This window comes from Poecilia mexicana, unplaced genomic scaffold, assembly GCF_051168715.1.
Source record: "Poecilia mexicana isolate PSO_F unplaced genomic scaffold, ASM5116871v1 scaffold_4, whole genome shotgun sequence".
In the NCBI taxonomy this organism is placed as follows: Eukaryota; Metazoa; Chordata; class Actinopteri; order Cyprinodontiformes; family Poeciliidae; genus Poecilia; species Poecilia mexicana.
In genome coordinates this window covers 10482414-10498824 of record NW_028263373.1, presented here as the reverse complement: position 1 = coordinate 10498824, position 16411 = coordinate 10482414, and the positions used below count along the sequence as shown (strand labels likewise).

The 16411-nt window shown below is 37.9% G+C and overlaps 1 protein-coding gene across 1 annotated transcript in view; it reads right to left on the bottom strand.

The window, feature by feature from the left end:
• Positions 1-16411, bottom strand: part of sema6bb (sema domain, transmembrane domain (TM), and cytoplasmic domain, (semaphorin) 6Bb) — a 173121-nt gene that overhangs the window by 34798 nt on the left and 121912 nt on the right. Inside the window, exons 13-15 of the mRNA XM_014994751.2 lie at positions 15077-15256; positions 10416-10556; positions 5806-5883 (exon numbers count right to left, since the gene is read on the bottom strand). Coding sequence (XP_014850237.2) covers positions 5806-5883; positions 10416-10556; positions 15077-15256 — 399 coding nt within the window. The remainder of the gene's footprint in view (positions 1-5805; positions 5884-10415; positions 10557-15076; positions 15257-16411) is intronic.

The window sequence follows — 16411 nt, the reverse complement described above, 5'->3', positions numbered from 1 at the left end:
ACAGCAGGTGTTTTTTTTTTTTTTTTTTTTAGTTGGCCACAAGGTTTGAACACATCTCAGGAGGAATCCTGGCCCACTCCTCTTTGCATAAAGTCTCTAAATACTTGAGGTTTCATGACAACTTTATTACTTTTATGTGATTCTTTTTAAGCCACTTCTTTGTCGCTCTAAAGCCAAGCTGCAAGATTCTGGCTCAGATCAGAAGATTCCTTTCCAAGACTTTACTGTACATGCCTCCCCTAATGGGTTTGAAGTTATTCTGTGCCTTTAGAAGAAACTGCTCCAAGCTGACTGTGGGGAAAATTACTGGGTCATATTCAGCATTTTTGTAATAGAAGAACTATGGCAGGAAACACACACACATACACACATGCGCACACTAATAAAATGTGGCTGTTGCTCGTTCACAGTGTGAATAAAAGATATCTTAAATGAACAAAAAGTCTTGCACACATTACGACTGTGTCCTTTGCAACAGCAAAAATGTTTTGAAGTTTCAAACATTTGGTTCTTAATCAGAATATCTTTAAAAATATCATTTTTTAATAACATGTGACAGTCATGTGACTAACTCGAGTGAGCAAGACGGTTTCAAAAAGTGAATCTGTGAAAACATTACATGACGGGCTTAGTTGCAAGCAGAATTTGCTACATGGCAAATATTCTGAGGGAAAAAAAAGATCTTAAATGATCAAATACAGGTCTATGTACTTGCAAAAATAAAAATGTTCTAGAAAGCAAGCTTGAAGCATAACCTTTCCAATTGTGTTTTTTTTTTTTTTTTTTTTTCCTCCTGTAGGTTCTATGGTGTTCATGTCATAATCGGCGTTTCATCCAAACACGGAGAGTTGGGTTTTGGTAAAATCATTTCATGCAAACCTAAGCTAGGAATCAACATGTTCCTCTGTCACAGACAGATTTTAATCCATGCAGCTCAGTACGTTTCCAATCATGTTCTGACTCTGGTTCAAACTACCACCACACTATTAACACATTTCCCCTGTTTAACTTTGGGCTGATTCCTCCACTTTCTCATGATCATCTTCAGCAATGAGCCAAGATCTCGGATGGAGCTCAAAGACAGACTGATGGTCACTGTCTGCATTTTGTATTTCTACAGTCCCCGAATGAATGAAACACCAGCTGTCGCTGATGGTTTCTGGACAACATTCCAGCCTTCTTCGGATTTACTTTTTGTTCCCGACGTCCTTTGAAAGCTCTGTTATTTCTGAGGCTTGGACCGTGAGAATCTCATGACTTTGAGGACAGGTGTGTTATATACTCACAGCAACTTGAGGTCTTGAGTGTCTTTATTTGGCTGATTAGGACCAATCTGTTGGTCTCTCTCTCTCCCTCTCTCCCTCTCCCTCTCCCTCTCTTTCTCTCTCTCGAAACCAAACTACTTGCTCTTGCTGTTCAAGCAGGAGGTCAACATCCATGACTATTTAAGATTCATAAAAATCTAGAAGAATATTGTCAAATTATTAAAATGCTACTCCAAAAAAAATGTAAACACTTTTAATTGTGAGATTTAAAAAAAATAATAATAATCTCATGAAAAAATTTAACTTATTATATTTCTGAAACTCATTTCCTATCTGGCCAACAGGCGAGAGCAGAAAACTCAACACTATATAAGTTACAACGAAGCGAGGAAGTCCAGAGGAAATGAGAGCAGCTCGGCGCAGGCCAGGTGCTCTCAAAGAAAAACACAACTGCTTTTGGTTACGGCTCGTGTCGAGGGAACAGCCCCACGTTGCACCGCGCAGAGACAAACGAGACCGTGTAGTTTAGTCTGAGCACAATGTACTTGCCTGCAGGCTTCATTTAGAGCAGAGCTCGTTTAATGAAATTCATGTGAAAGAAAAAAAAAAGTTATTGTTTAGCGATTTAAGTGGAACATATGTGAAGGTTCTGCTTTGGCAATTTTTCAAGAGCAAAATAAAACGTACTGCGTCCTATAAAACTATATAAGCTTTTCCCCATTTGTTCAAATAAGAGTCAACAGATTATTTAATGGGGATTTTATGTTGCAACCCAAAACCAAATGGTGCAGAATTGGAAGGAAAATGAGACAAGGTTTTCGGACATTTTACTGAACAAAATATGTAAAAAAAGAAAGTTTAGGTGAACGGCTGTACCTTTGTTGATGTTAAAATCTCGTATTGTTGTTCTATAACCTTCACCTGCTTTGAACATCTCTACAACTTTATGTCTGACCTTTAAAAACAATTACTCCAACACAGTTCTAATTAGGGTTATCAAGCCCAAAGGGATTGGTCACAGTTTTCCAATTTTTTATTTCTAAACCGTTATCTTCCAATTTATATATATGAACTGCTTTGTTTTGGTCTGTTGCATAAAACTAAATAGAATATATTGATTCTGAGACCGCAGAGTGACAAAAGGTTTAGTTTAGTTAGTTTAGTGTATGAAGACACTGTACCTGAACTGTTTGGTGATTAGTAATCGATGTAAACAACCATGAAAATGCAGCATCATCATCACACACAAATACCACTGAAAACACAAATGTCTAAACAGATTTCACTTTAGATTTTAGAGTAGAAAAGAAGCAGCTCGGCAGGAGTATCAGAATAACCTTTGAAATTGGTTCGAAATGCCATTCTGATTAGTTTTCTACAGATACGTCTGGTTCCTGCGCTTTGGCTGCCAAACAAAGTGTGCAACACACAGTGACATTTAAAAATCAAAAGTGACAGAAGTGCTGAGCAGAATTCGGGCATTGTAGGACCAACAAAGAAGAATCAGTGGAAAAGGGGCTTCAATTTGTCAGGTGAAGCTGAGAGGAAGAATATCAACAGAGTGTCTCAAACGAAAATATTGAGGTGAGTTGCAAACAACATTACACAAAGTCTGTGCTGAGATCTAATCATAATCTGATTTGTCTGCAGTCCGAGTGGCGATTACAGTACCTTTCCCTCAAACATTAACAATAATTTAGGATATAGGGGGGTATGTTCAGATTCTTCCTTAGTGGTAGATGGGCTTGCCGATAACATTCTGTAATTGCATTAAATCGGAGCCCTGGGCAGCAGACCATCAAGTTGGCTTTCATAAAGACCAAAAACAGTAAGGAGGAGTGGACCCGACACTGTCCAAAGCCTGAGTGGCGGTTCACTGTGGAGTTTAGCAGCAGGGAACAATGTCTTGGCACGAGTTGATATAATTCATGGCAAGAGTGCATCATTCCCCCAAATCTTAAACATATGTCTTAATAACTTTTCATATTTTGGTTGGAATTTCTTTTTCCTTCAATGCATAATTGGTGAAAATCCTAATGAGCACATGGGGAAATAAGCCGAAGCCACGTCGCACTTTCCTATACAATCTGGATTATGACATTTCTTTCAAATTTGTTGTTTTGTTTCTGGTTCCACGGAAAGCAAATATATGACCCGCATACAACATCTAAAGAACGAGAGCAGATGAGACGACTAGACTGCCTTTGAAAGTTTGATTTTGCAATTAGAAAACCTTGCTGCACTGCAACCATTTGGCCTTTTAATGCCTCTGAAACGCATTGATAAATGAGTTTAAATATGCAGTGGACGCATGGCATATATAACAAAGAATAATGTCTTGAGTTCAGCTGGCTGCCTCATACTCTCTGCTAGACTACATACAGACTGACAGTGTTGCTTTTGCACATCTTGTACATTTGTCTAGGTACACCAACTCATTATTCAAAGCCTTCAAAATAAGATATAATAAAGACCAGATGATTTCCATGGTTCATGCTGTTCAAAGTGTTGCAACATGGTGTCTAAAACTGAGGTGCTGATAACCTTTATTGCATTCCTACTAAAGAAAAATAATACATCAAGTAATTATTATAATTTCCGGACAGAACATCTGTGTACTTTTACTTTGAAACCAGATTTAAAAGGACAAATGTGCTGGCAGGAGAACAGAGATGTTAAAAATTCAAGCTGAAAAGGGTCATGAATGTCATGAAAGGTAAAACTTTCCTTCAACCAAAGTGGCACACATGCAAACATGAAAAAGCAAATAGGAAATTACTGTTGCAGTCAGACATTTACATGAGGTCAGCAAGGACATGAATGTCTATTTATTTTGCCCTTTTATTAAGACTTTGTGACATTAGGGGCCTTTGATCATGGCAATCAGAAAGAGAGAAAAGGGGAGCAAAGATCCCAAGACGGAGAACCGCAGATGACTTTACTGGTTATCAGGCTGCGTATGGGATGCACACATTGCCATTATTCCACAAGTCACTCCATGCTTTGAATAATATTTTTTCCTTTGACTGATATTTTCAAATGGTTCATTTCAAGCACACCTCCTAATTTTTTTTTATATTGGATGCAATGAGTTTTATGTTATAATTTCAACTCATTCACACAGACAAAATAAGATGCATAGGCTTAATGACATACATATATCTTTCACTACTACAGTGTTTGGATAAATCCTCTTTCGTAAGTCCCACTGCACGACCCGCTAACTAGCCAGGCTGCAAGTCCAACTTCTTGTACTTCACCTCACATAAAACATTCAGCTCTTTGAAACTTGTACAGAATTAATAGTTCCACAAAGGCAGTGCTCCCAACCACACATCAAACCACTTTTGGAATGGATAAAGCTGGATAATGTAAAGTTTATCCAAATTCTCTGGTGCAACCCTATTGAAAATAAACAACCTGTTTAAAATCTGAAAAAAAATTGACCAGTTTAAATAATATATACCAATTCTTCAAAGAATGATGTTAAATCTGGCCAGAATTGTGCTAAAACACTTCAGATTGATAGTTCAATAAATCATTAGAAGCACACAGCCTAATATGACATTCATGTCAATGGCATGTTAATGGTAAACTTCTGACAAAAGCTGTGTACAAAATATCACCTACTACCTAGTTTATTTGATTTTATGCTAAAATCAGGAAAGCACAATCACAGAAATACAAATAAAACCATAAGGCGAATGGTTTTAACATGCAAAGCTGGTGACTTTTCCAAATCACAATCTCTAGTCGCATGATACTGTCTGACGATGGCTACCTGAGAAAGGTTGCATTATTCCACAAAAAGGAAATTCTCAGAAACTCGATACGTATTCGATTGCAAAGTTGACCGCCCTTGGTAAATCTAATCAAGGCAAAACACAGAAGCCTTTAATAGTATAAGCAGCCTACCCGAGGCGGTATTTAAGGCCTATGTTGTCTGTTCAGCTGGCACTACACTTGTGTTTGAAAGCCTAACTCAATAAGCGGCTTGATTTATGAGAGATTTGATTTCAGTGGAGGGAAACGATCAAGACTGGAGGTGAGCCGTGAAGACAGACAACTGCAGCAGGAGCAGCGACGGGTCTCACTCTGGTATACAAACCCGACATCTCTGACACCTACGCAGTGTGTTGTGACAGCTCAGTAGGTAAACACACACAAAAAAAAAAAACATTTAGGATGAGCCATAAGTACACAAAAAATAAGACTATGCCATAGATGAGACACAAGGAGAAAAAAAATAACTTTAAAGACTAGAATCAAACTTAAAAGTCCCAGTGTGGATAAATAATGCATGGAATATCTCTAAGGGTGCCAGTTCTGCTCTCAGAAGGCAGAAATAACCACGGGATGACTAATAATCAACACAAAAACAAATCTTTAGAATCAAAGGGAAAGAAAAGAGAGAGTGGTAATAAACCATGTACAACTTCAAAAAAAGAGGATGAAGAAACAGTGTCACAGAGCAGACAGGAAACAGAAGCATTCGGAGTGTTTGCATGGGGTGTGCAGGCGCAAAGGAAAAGTGTCCCACCTGGTTCCAGGTCTGAGAAAGGAGCAGGTGCTTCCTCTCGTCCAGCCGCAGTACGGGTCCCTGGAGGCGATGCAGTTCCTGAAGGAAATGTGGAGGAAAATTAATTACCTCAACCTCAAAGATTAAACTGGGTTTTCCCTTAAGGAGGCCTCAAAGTTTGTCTCTGATCCACTTGATGATGATGAGAGCAACTTAAAGGGATAGTCATCTCAAACACGAAGGCTCACAGTTCAGAAATTAGTGTAGTTAGTGCAACATTTTTACATATAGGGGTAACATCGTATTTATATACACTTTATTGAAAACACACATATGTTTTTCTTCTCTGCAACATAAAATATAAGTGTTTTCTGTTTAAGGTCAGTTAAAAATACAAACCTTTTTATGTATTTGCCTACATAAAAAAAAAACAAACATCAAATACAATCATTTAAATTTTAACATTTTGGTGAAAACGTTAGTTTCAGGGTAACCAAGGCTGTAAAGGACACTTATGTGTTTGAAAGACTAATAAAGAACAATAAATAACTGTGCTTTCACTACTGACAGAGGCTCCATTAAGTTAAACATGGATTTATATTTGGCTTTGATCGGTTTTGGTATAAAACTGAAACGTTTCCCAGCTGTCAATCAGGCCGTCATCCAGTGAAGATGAATGTAACCCGAGTCAGCAATACCTGGATGCCTTTCAGCAATATTTGAATAGATTTCTTCACAAAGCAGAAAAAGACTCACAGCTCTCTATATTGCACAAATGCAATAGAGATGCTGACTGCCACTAAATTCTCCATCTACAGCCTGTAGAGGACATTTTAAAGTTTACTGCTAAGGTTTCAAAGTTTATTATGACAATAAACCATAAGTAATATGCGATACTTTAATGACATAAATAAAAAAGTGCAGTATTTCATTGCAGGAAAAGTTTTTAATGGCAGTGTTATAAGTTTAAAATAATAAAACAGAGAGTGCACGGTTGTCTTCGCAAAACTGTTTCCACCTCCAAAGGAAATCTGGACGTTTGCCACAGGTCAGTGTTTTTAGTGTTTTTATTTTTATTTTTATAGTAAATCCAGCTGGCTGAGTAATCCTGTGTTTACGTTTGTCTCTTTCCTAATGATGGAGATGTTGATCTAAATACCTACGGGTACTCATGAGTTTGGTTTCCCCCCCAAAAAGGTCCCCACAACCAGAACATCCGAGTTCTTCATTGTCCCTTTCCTGTCCTTTCAGCCTCCAGCACTGAATCTGGGAGTTTTGTCCCTTGTTAAAAGGGAACTGAATGACTTAAAACTACTTGATTCAATTGACTAACTTCCTTTAAACATTCCACCAAGTGGAATTAAAATCAATTAAATCTAACTATATTATTTTGCAATTTCATTGCTTTTTTGTTTGTTTGTTTATTTATGTAAGTGAGCATCCACAAACACTGAAGACGTCAAGGCTCAAGTCAGACCTGATCCATTATGCTTGACCATATTTGGGCTTTTAAATACAAAGAATATTTTTCAAAGTTTGACATACAAACACAAAAAGACCAACTGGATTTAAATGAACCAACTACATACCAACTGGATTTAAATGAACCAACTACATACCAACTGGATTTAAATGAACTGGACCTTGTTGAGCTGAAGTTGGACCAAATCAGGTTCTCTATGACTGGATATGCATCGAACCAGTTTCTCTCGTAAAGTGGCTTCAAATGACAAGCATGGCTAGATTTTACTTTAGTATAAAGAAACTGAAAATAAATCATCGTAACCCCAGTTTAGGAAACGTTGTCGGTGTCCATATTGCTTGGTGTAACAATTTCAGTGCAACATGTTAATAAATTACACATAAAACCTTATATGGCTGTGTTTTCCTAGTTTCCTGAACATCGAATGCCACAAGCAGCATTTAGTAGTAACACAGTAACAAAATGTCCCTTGTAACAGAAACCACTGCCCAATAAAATTGTTTTAAAAACTAATATTCTCTCTTGTAAAGTATTGCAGAGTGGATTACAGACCAGTCTCCAATTATAAAACATTTAAATCCTCTGACATTAATCTCTAATAACATTCTATGGACCTCAAACAGGTCTGACTGTAAAAGTCTAAATTGCCTGCTCTGTGCGGGCTGCAAATTCAACTTCTTCTAAATAATTAAAAAAAGGTTTAATTGAACAATTACAACTAAATTGAGAGGGAGCTACACATCACCATCGTCTATATGCTAAAGAAATACTCAAAATCACGGCTCACGGGTTAAAAAAAAAAAAAAAAACAGAGCATGAACCGCTGAAACGTGACTAAAAAATCCTGAACCTACTCATGCACAAAAAAAGAACCCTGATACGCAAATATAATAAGCACACACGCTAAACACACCTCAGGGAGCATACGAGTGGTTTCCAAATGTGGTCTGGATTACACGCCTGCATGACTCACCTGCTCCAGTGAACACACGTGCTGCACTGGTTTGTGTTAGTGTGGCGGTGGACCCCAGCGGGCCGCAGCCACAGGTCTCGTGAAGAGAGGAGTGCTTCCTGTGTTGCTCTGATTGCACGGGGTGTAAGCAGGTGGAACGTCATTACATCGCATTTATGCGTATCTTGTGTGTTATGAGTGAAATTGACCATAACGAAGGAAAGCTGTCCAAATGGCCTGGGTCAATCTTTTTGGGTTTTACCTCTTGATTACGCGTCATGGTTTGAGCATAGTGGTTAAAATTTAAAAAAAGAAAAGGAAAACTTTATTATTTAAAAAAAACCTCATCAAAGTCATGCCACTAATAAATAAAAGGAGCAAATGAAAACAACATGAGGAACTTCTCAAGATTTTCCAAAAGCAGCATGTTTTTTTTTTCCTTCGAGTTGTTTGTGATTTCCTTTGAATAACTAATGCTTCAACACATCATTGAACTTTAATGATAACTGGCAGAAGAAAGTCGGGCAAGAGTGCCAGTCGTTTTACTTTTTTGTTGTTGTTTTGATGTTTATTAAAATAGAAATAAAGCATTGGAAGCTACACTCAAACTAGCACAGGTTAGCATTGAGTAGCAGTCGTTTAAGGCGCGGAAAAATAAGGCGGCTTCAGTTTTAGCTGCCATCATCTTACAAATATGCGCACAGCCAAAAAAACACGCATTTGGTCAATTTCACGGAAGGCTGTGATGTAGTAACTCGTGAAAGATTTACTCATTTTCCATGACAGCTCTCTGATTGTGTATACATCCTAAAGCCAATGCTGATTTGAAGCACAGCAGAGGAAGTTCGTCCGTGTCTGATAATTATTAGCAAGTTCTGTTCTAACGCAGCTGTGGCAAAGCTCAGGATTTCTCAAGAAAAAAACCCTGTATTTAAAATCTTTTACTGCCTGAATCTTGACTGAGTTATTAACATTTTCACAAACAACAACAACAAAAAACACACACACACACACACACACAAGATCATAAACAGATGTTCTAACTATGTAAACTATAAATTGCTCCAGTGTAATTGTACACAGGAACCAGGGAATTATAATATTCTTTATCATCAAGTGATCAGAGGCAATGGAATCGGTTTCATCTTCCAAGTCATGGAAAAATATAGAACCGGCAATATTTCTATAGAAGTAAAAGCACCACATGGAGTCATTTTGTCTCTGCGTCAGAGGTGCTTGGACAAACACGACATTGCACAATGTCTGACTTTTGCTCATTTTATGACAGTTTAATAAATTCTACGTAAATAAAGAATTGTCCAGCGTGGAAATAATTAAGCTGAAAAGGGGACATCAAGTTAGACTGCAGCTACATACAGAAATACAAGCAATTCATCACATTTCCCCAAAATTCGTCTGAACATGGCTGAATAAAATTTTGCCTCGTTTCGCTATGGTATTTTATGTGAAAAGAGATAATGAGTGATGACGTCACGCCTGAAGTTTCTGTTTCTCGGATTAAAACGGCCAACACCACACACACCCCCAGTTACAAACGATAAAACTGAAGAGTTATGATTTGGGAGAGCCATGTTTGTTATGAGAATACATTTTCAGACTACAGCTGTGGTTACTTTAAAAATAAACCCTTCAGTTTTTAAATCCTCTTCTGTTCATTACTTCTGCTGAACTCTGTGAGGGGAGTCACTGAAACCATTAAGAAATATGATTGTGGTTCGGCCATCGTCACCAAATTTATCACTCAATCAATCCACTCTACTATTTGCCAGTAAAGAACACCTAAAGTCACATCTGCAGCTTGCCCTTCAATCGTTTTTGCACCAAAGTCTCAATATTACTGGGATAAAACAGGCCCAGTGGGTCTTAAAAGTTTCAAAACTAAAAGCCTTTATTGAATATTTTACAATCCCACCACCTCAATCATTTAAACGGGACTCAATTCAGTTTTCAGAAATAATTAGGTATTATTCCTTTTATTAAGACCAGAGATTATTTCAAGCTGAGCTTCTCTCAGCTTGCTGCAGCAGAGCTCAGGTCTGCTGCAGCTAACAAAGCTCTAGTTTTCACCCTCCTTAAAGACAAATGTTGTATGGTCCCTCCAAGGTCACCGACTTTCTTTTCCTACCCCACTGCCCATTTAAGGTTTGGTTTGTGCTTTATGCTTCGCAAGCTTACTTCATGCATCGGGAATAGAGCTGGCATCGGGCCACCGGCACTCTGACCACACAGGAGGGAAAAGCGAGGAGCAGTGTGTGGCTCGCCCGGTCCAGAGTGAGAGACAGCAGCTGCCTGGCTTGCATAGAGTCCTCAGCACACCTGCATCACAGAAACGGGCAGGAACACACGAAACAAAGAGAATTTGCATTAGGCAATTTCAATTACTAGCTCGTGACCGCACATTATACCCCTGACCTTGATCTGAGCATGGCAACAGGGCAAAAAAAACGTCTCTCTTGACTCATTGTGAAACACAAACAAGCCAAAAGTGCTCTATAAATAATAATAATAAAAAAAACTGTAATAAAAGCGAGAGCGACAAGTGCCCGATGTTAAAATGCCAACCCAAATAGGCTGATTGCGGAACTTCAAGGGGTCGACTGGCCTTCAAAAACAGCGGCCAGGATCCAAATCACCTCTAATTGGCACTTAGAGCCACAAGAGCTGGCAACAACCTGCCTCCATGCAGCAGATTTACACCATATTATTCACATGTGCATCCATGCATTAGTTATATCTAGACGGTTTATGGTAATAAGACTGTGGATGGCCCACAGTCATTAAGAAGAATATATCATTCTGCTAAGGCCGAGCTGCGAGTCATTCTTCACAGCCAGAATCATGAAATGCAGGGAAATGAGGAGGGAGAGTTCTGGAGAGCAGAGGAAAACGTAAAGAAGCCTTGAGCAAAGAACATTAAAGAAGTAAGATCAGGTGAGGGAAGTAAATAGCAGGAGATGCATGGTGCATTTGAGAATATAGATTTGCCTCACAGCAGACTGTAGGAAAGGCTGCAGTATACCTAAAACATTTTATCTTTGCACAGAAAGCCAGTGTGTTTGGGTCAAAAAAATGAAACTAGCACCTAAAATGGCTCTGTTATATCAAGTCAATGTGTCATTTTGTTTTTTTGTTTTTTTTATCTGTCATTGTGTGTCTTTAAATGGGTAATGGATCTGTTTGGGAAAACAGCATCTCAAAAGTTTTTGCTCCTTTTTGTTTTAAAATTGCAACTAATAACTGCTAGTAACATTTTGTGCTTGTCGCACTTTTTTTTTTTTTTTTTCTTAAGAGATGCACAGAGAAATTGACTTATGATTGGAATGGGAAAATTTTCAGCTTGCTCAGCCTTTAACAATGACCAGTGGGTTGGAAACTCAGAAATCCCATCTTTTTTCCTATCAGTGCTCTGATCAGTGGTTTGACAATTTAACGGTTTGTGAAACTGGCAAAGGAAAGACCGACCTGGAGCTGACTGCAGCAGAATACTAGATTTCTAGATGTGTACCAGCAAAGTTCTCTTTCTTAGCTCTTTAAGCTTTCAAACCTCCTAAATGCTGAATTTCTGAAGATCTGGAAATCTTTTGGGAATCTTTTAAATGAAGCTGCCGATCTTCATTCTTTAAGAAAAACACATGAAGACTTTTGCTGTTTACAGTTTGTGATGCTAAACTTCTTAATCATTAACAGAAGGTGCGGAAATATGTTTTAGATGACATCACTCCAAATCCTGTCTTTTTTTTTTTCCTTTTTTTTTTAAAAAAAAGCAAAAGACGATGATCATCCTGTCTTAAAGCAGCATCTCTCTAGAAGTCTAGGAAAAAAAACATCAACATTTTGACCAAATCTAAACAGCTAAAGTTAATATTAGCAGGTCAAAGCTTGAAAACCAGAGAGCTCAAATCTCAAATCTCTCGTGAATCTCTAGGGGTCTTTTGTTTTTGATGTACAGGTTAGGGTGACGAAGGCCTGGAGGAAGATGCAGCTGTAGCCTGATTAGACCGACGCCTGCTGTGATAGCTGGACTGTCAGTAACCTCCCGGTGAGCTCACCATGCACACCAAATTATTCCTAACACACTGGCTCCAGGCCTCACCAGCTTATTTGTCAAACTGTCTCCCTCACATTTCTCTAGCAATCACTGTCCCTCATTTTGCCAAATTTGTGACAGAAATCATAAGCATGGGTTAAAAGAGATGAGAAAGGAGCTAAAGAAAAAAAAAAGTCTGTTTTTAGCCAGTCAGTTCAAGAAATATTCCCAATTACCACAACAGAAATTGTTTAGAAACATCTTTCTTTTTAAATGCCTCTAATTATCCTTAGTGAAAGATAATCACCATCCAAAGCTGCCTGCATCTGTGTGACAATTATCCCCTCTCCCCACTGCTGTCATGTGGAACGCTGCATTTCAGCAAAGAACAAAACACAAAAAGGAGTGAAAAGGAAATGCATCCAGTGTTCACTACGTAATGATCTAGATCAAGTGAAGTCTCAAAGCTGTGCGCCTCGTGCAAAATGCTAATTACAGAAGCACAAGAGGCCCTGTTCAATCCAATCTCTTGCTAAGATGCAGATAAGGAATAGGATTCAATTCAGACTGAAGACTGAGGGTCTGCCTTCCTGGCAATAACTTTGGTCAAGATCAAGGATGATTGGATTTTCACGTCTCTTTCATTATTTTCTAATGTTTGCCCATAACAGTTTGTCTCAACCTCATTAGAGGACAGTCAGATTCTGTGATAATGATTATTAGGCTCTAATTCAAGTCTCATCTAATTACCATAGTTCTCCTTCTTGTATGTTATTGGATTGTCTCAGACACTGCAAAGTGATTTATATCTTGGTCGACACATTCAAATGAACACATTTATTAGCAGGGCTCATATTCTATATGAATTTAAAACTTTTTTTTTTTATATCTGAGAAAATCAAACTGAGCACAATTTAGCAATCATTAGGAGCGACTGACTAAAATATACCTAATTCCTTGTCTGATGATGGTGCAGTGCCATCAAGTTGATAAGAAAAAATCATATGCAACTTATTGCCCAGCCCCTTACTGAATACGGTAAACTACCTATAAAATCTTAAAATAGTTATCCATCAGTCACAACTGTGAACTGATGTTGAATTGCATCTAGATTGCTGAGTTTTGCTGGCATTTTTTGTTTTTCTCAATGTATACTTCATCTTCCTGACAGTGTTTATTAGATATTGTTGAGCATCAATTAAATCAAAAGCACATTTGAAACAGGACACCAACATTAAAATGTTGAAAATTACTATTTTGAGGCCTTTTCTACCAAACCAGTTCTTTATCTTTCTAATTTTAAAAGCTCTGGATCCAAAAACTGGTTGCTCCCCCAGCATGACTTTGCTTCTGGACTAAACAAAGAAAAATCGCTTTCATCAGAAGATGGAGGAAGGCTAAAGGATACGACAGACAATCAAAACATTTTGAGTGCAATGTTTAAGACTTCAGAGTTCAGTTTGGTTTTGATCTGTCAAATTTCAAACAAAAAAACACCTTTGAAAATTGCATCAAAATTGCATTAGCACCAAAATAACACAAACCAACTGTCTCTCATCTTCCCACAGTTCTTCAAATCGTCCATGCTGAAGTTTAAGTAGGTCAATGTCCTGTTTACAGCCGAGCTCGCAGCTGATTATATTCCACTGAATCCATGAACTAACTCTGTATTCCAGTGCTGCAAATGTTATTAAAGGACCAGCTGATTAGGACTGTGAAGCATTCACAGTCGCCGCCTGTTGCTTAAAACTGAAATTTTAAATTTAGCTGGTGATTGTGGAAAATGGTTCTCTTTTGCAGTAATATTGGGAAAAATCAAAGGATTTGCTTTGTGTAGCTGTGTCTTTGTACCGTGCTCCTTCACAGAAACACAGAACAGGGAGGATCAAACAATAACTGATTTAAATGCTTACAATGACCTAATGATGCGACTACAACTCGTCCCCCCAGGTGGAGGAAGAGCACAATTGTTTTCTTGCAGAGCCAGTTGAAAACTGGCACCAGCACTAGATAAGCACTGGAACCATAACTTTAGCTCTCTACCAGTTTGAAATGAAATTTGAAAATGAAAAACAAAACAAAAAAATAAATAAAAACAGCGGTTTTTTTTTTTTCAAAAACATTGTGGGTTTTTTCACGATTAAACTGTTTTAACGTGAGATCTTAATCTCTGCATTTAGACAGTTTTACATTAAAATACATCACTCTACTGGTTTTGTTTGTTCAAAAGCCACCTCCCTGATTTATGGCAATTGATCAGAAAATGCCCAAACTAATGAGCTTCCGCATATATATATATAAATTACCTTCCTCTGATATATTTATACTTTTTGATTTATAATACGCAAATGAAATGGATAAGCTATCTAAATCAGAGTATGTGAATAGTTTTCCACTTTTTTGAATCCATTTTACTTTCTCAAGCATTTTTTTTAATTTCTATTCTTTAATTTTAGCTTGTGATTCATTGAGAAATGTGGTAAATATAATCCACTTATTTTCAGCTTGACCCAAGGTGGCCGACTGGTTGGATATTCAAAAATCAGATATTTTAGCAAACAGGTTACTCTAACAATATAAAACTGATGTGGGAAAATGACTCAAAAGCAGCAAAAAGAAAAGTTGGGGGCAGATGCTATTTAAAACAAATACCATTTTCTATGAAGACTGATCACTAACATAAGGTGTTATTATTTGTTGTTTAAAAATGGTATTGGAAGGTCAAAGTTTTCAAAAAACAGACTATAAATAAGCTCAAAATTGTGATTCACAACCAATTTGATCCCCCAGTGCTACTCTGTAGTCTTACTTGTCAGGGTTAAATCCTTCCAGTTCCTCCAGAAAGATGTTGCTGCTGGTCACCGTGTTGTCTTGGTTTGGCATAATGAGAAACTTGAGGATGGTTCCTCTGCTGGACCCAAGGAAGAGGACGGTGCGGTTCCTGTACGGCCCGGCTTCTGTATCCACCACAATCTTATTCAGCTGGTACCTGAACCACAGGAGAGAGTCAGAGTGCTGGTATGAATGCCACAGAGTGAAGCAGCTCATTCAAGGCCTTCCACTTTTGAAAGCTAAAAGTGTTGTCAAGAATCTCCTGGAGGCCACCGTATGATTCAAGTCCATTAAAACAAATTGGCTAAAGTGAAACGTACAGAGCCGCATGAAGCGAAATCAAAATATGTCGTTTATCTTGAGCAACTGGAGAATGAAGTGAAATCCACAGTAGAAACTTATTAAATTTGAATAATAAACTAATTAAACCAGACATTTCAGTCATTATTAATATCAGTCGAGTGAACGGATTTAAAAAGCAACAATAGCAGAGCACAGTGACGCTACACACAGTCCTGACTGAGTGAGCGAATAGATGGGAATAGAAGCCACGTTGTGCGATATCTTATAATATTCTCTGTCTCCATAGTACCCTGGTGGATGGTGGACTCCATATATAAGGTAATGAGTGGAGAATTACACAACAAGCATCCATTAATGTTTATGGATAACACTATAGCTCAGTGTTGTCCAAAGTCAGCCGTTAAGAGCTGGACTCCTGCAGGTTTTAGATCTTTCCCTGATTCAACACACCTGAATCAAATGGATACTTGATTACCAGGCCCCTGCAGAGATTGATGACATGCTGAGGAGGTAATTCAGGGATTTGAATCAGTCGTGATAGAGCAGGAAAACATTTAAAAGAATGGGGACTATTATCATAAGCTCTACCAGCAACGATTTAGCTCATTCACATCTCATTGTACATTCATCTGTGTTTCCTGGACAACTAATCAGTGAAATATGATACAGAATGTTGATATATATGAAGTTTGAAAGTAATTCAAATATGAATAAGTTCTACTGATTATTCTCTATAAATGGGTGCTCAGCAAAAGTCATCCATCCATCCGTTTGTTCATCAACCCAAACATAGCAGATCTTTCTTTTGCCAGGTGGAAAAATATGACGGGATCTTTAAAGGATTGATAACATTGGGATGCATGTAAACATAATCCAGTGATATGCTTTGATAAAGAAAAAGGCAGAGGAGACCCATGGATTGTGTTAGCTCAGAATCAAACATCTGAGCTAAGTGGTTATATTAGTCAAAAACTGATTGGATTCTGATTCAAAGATAAAGGTAGACATT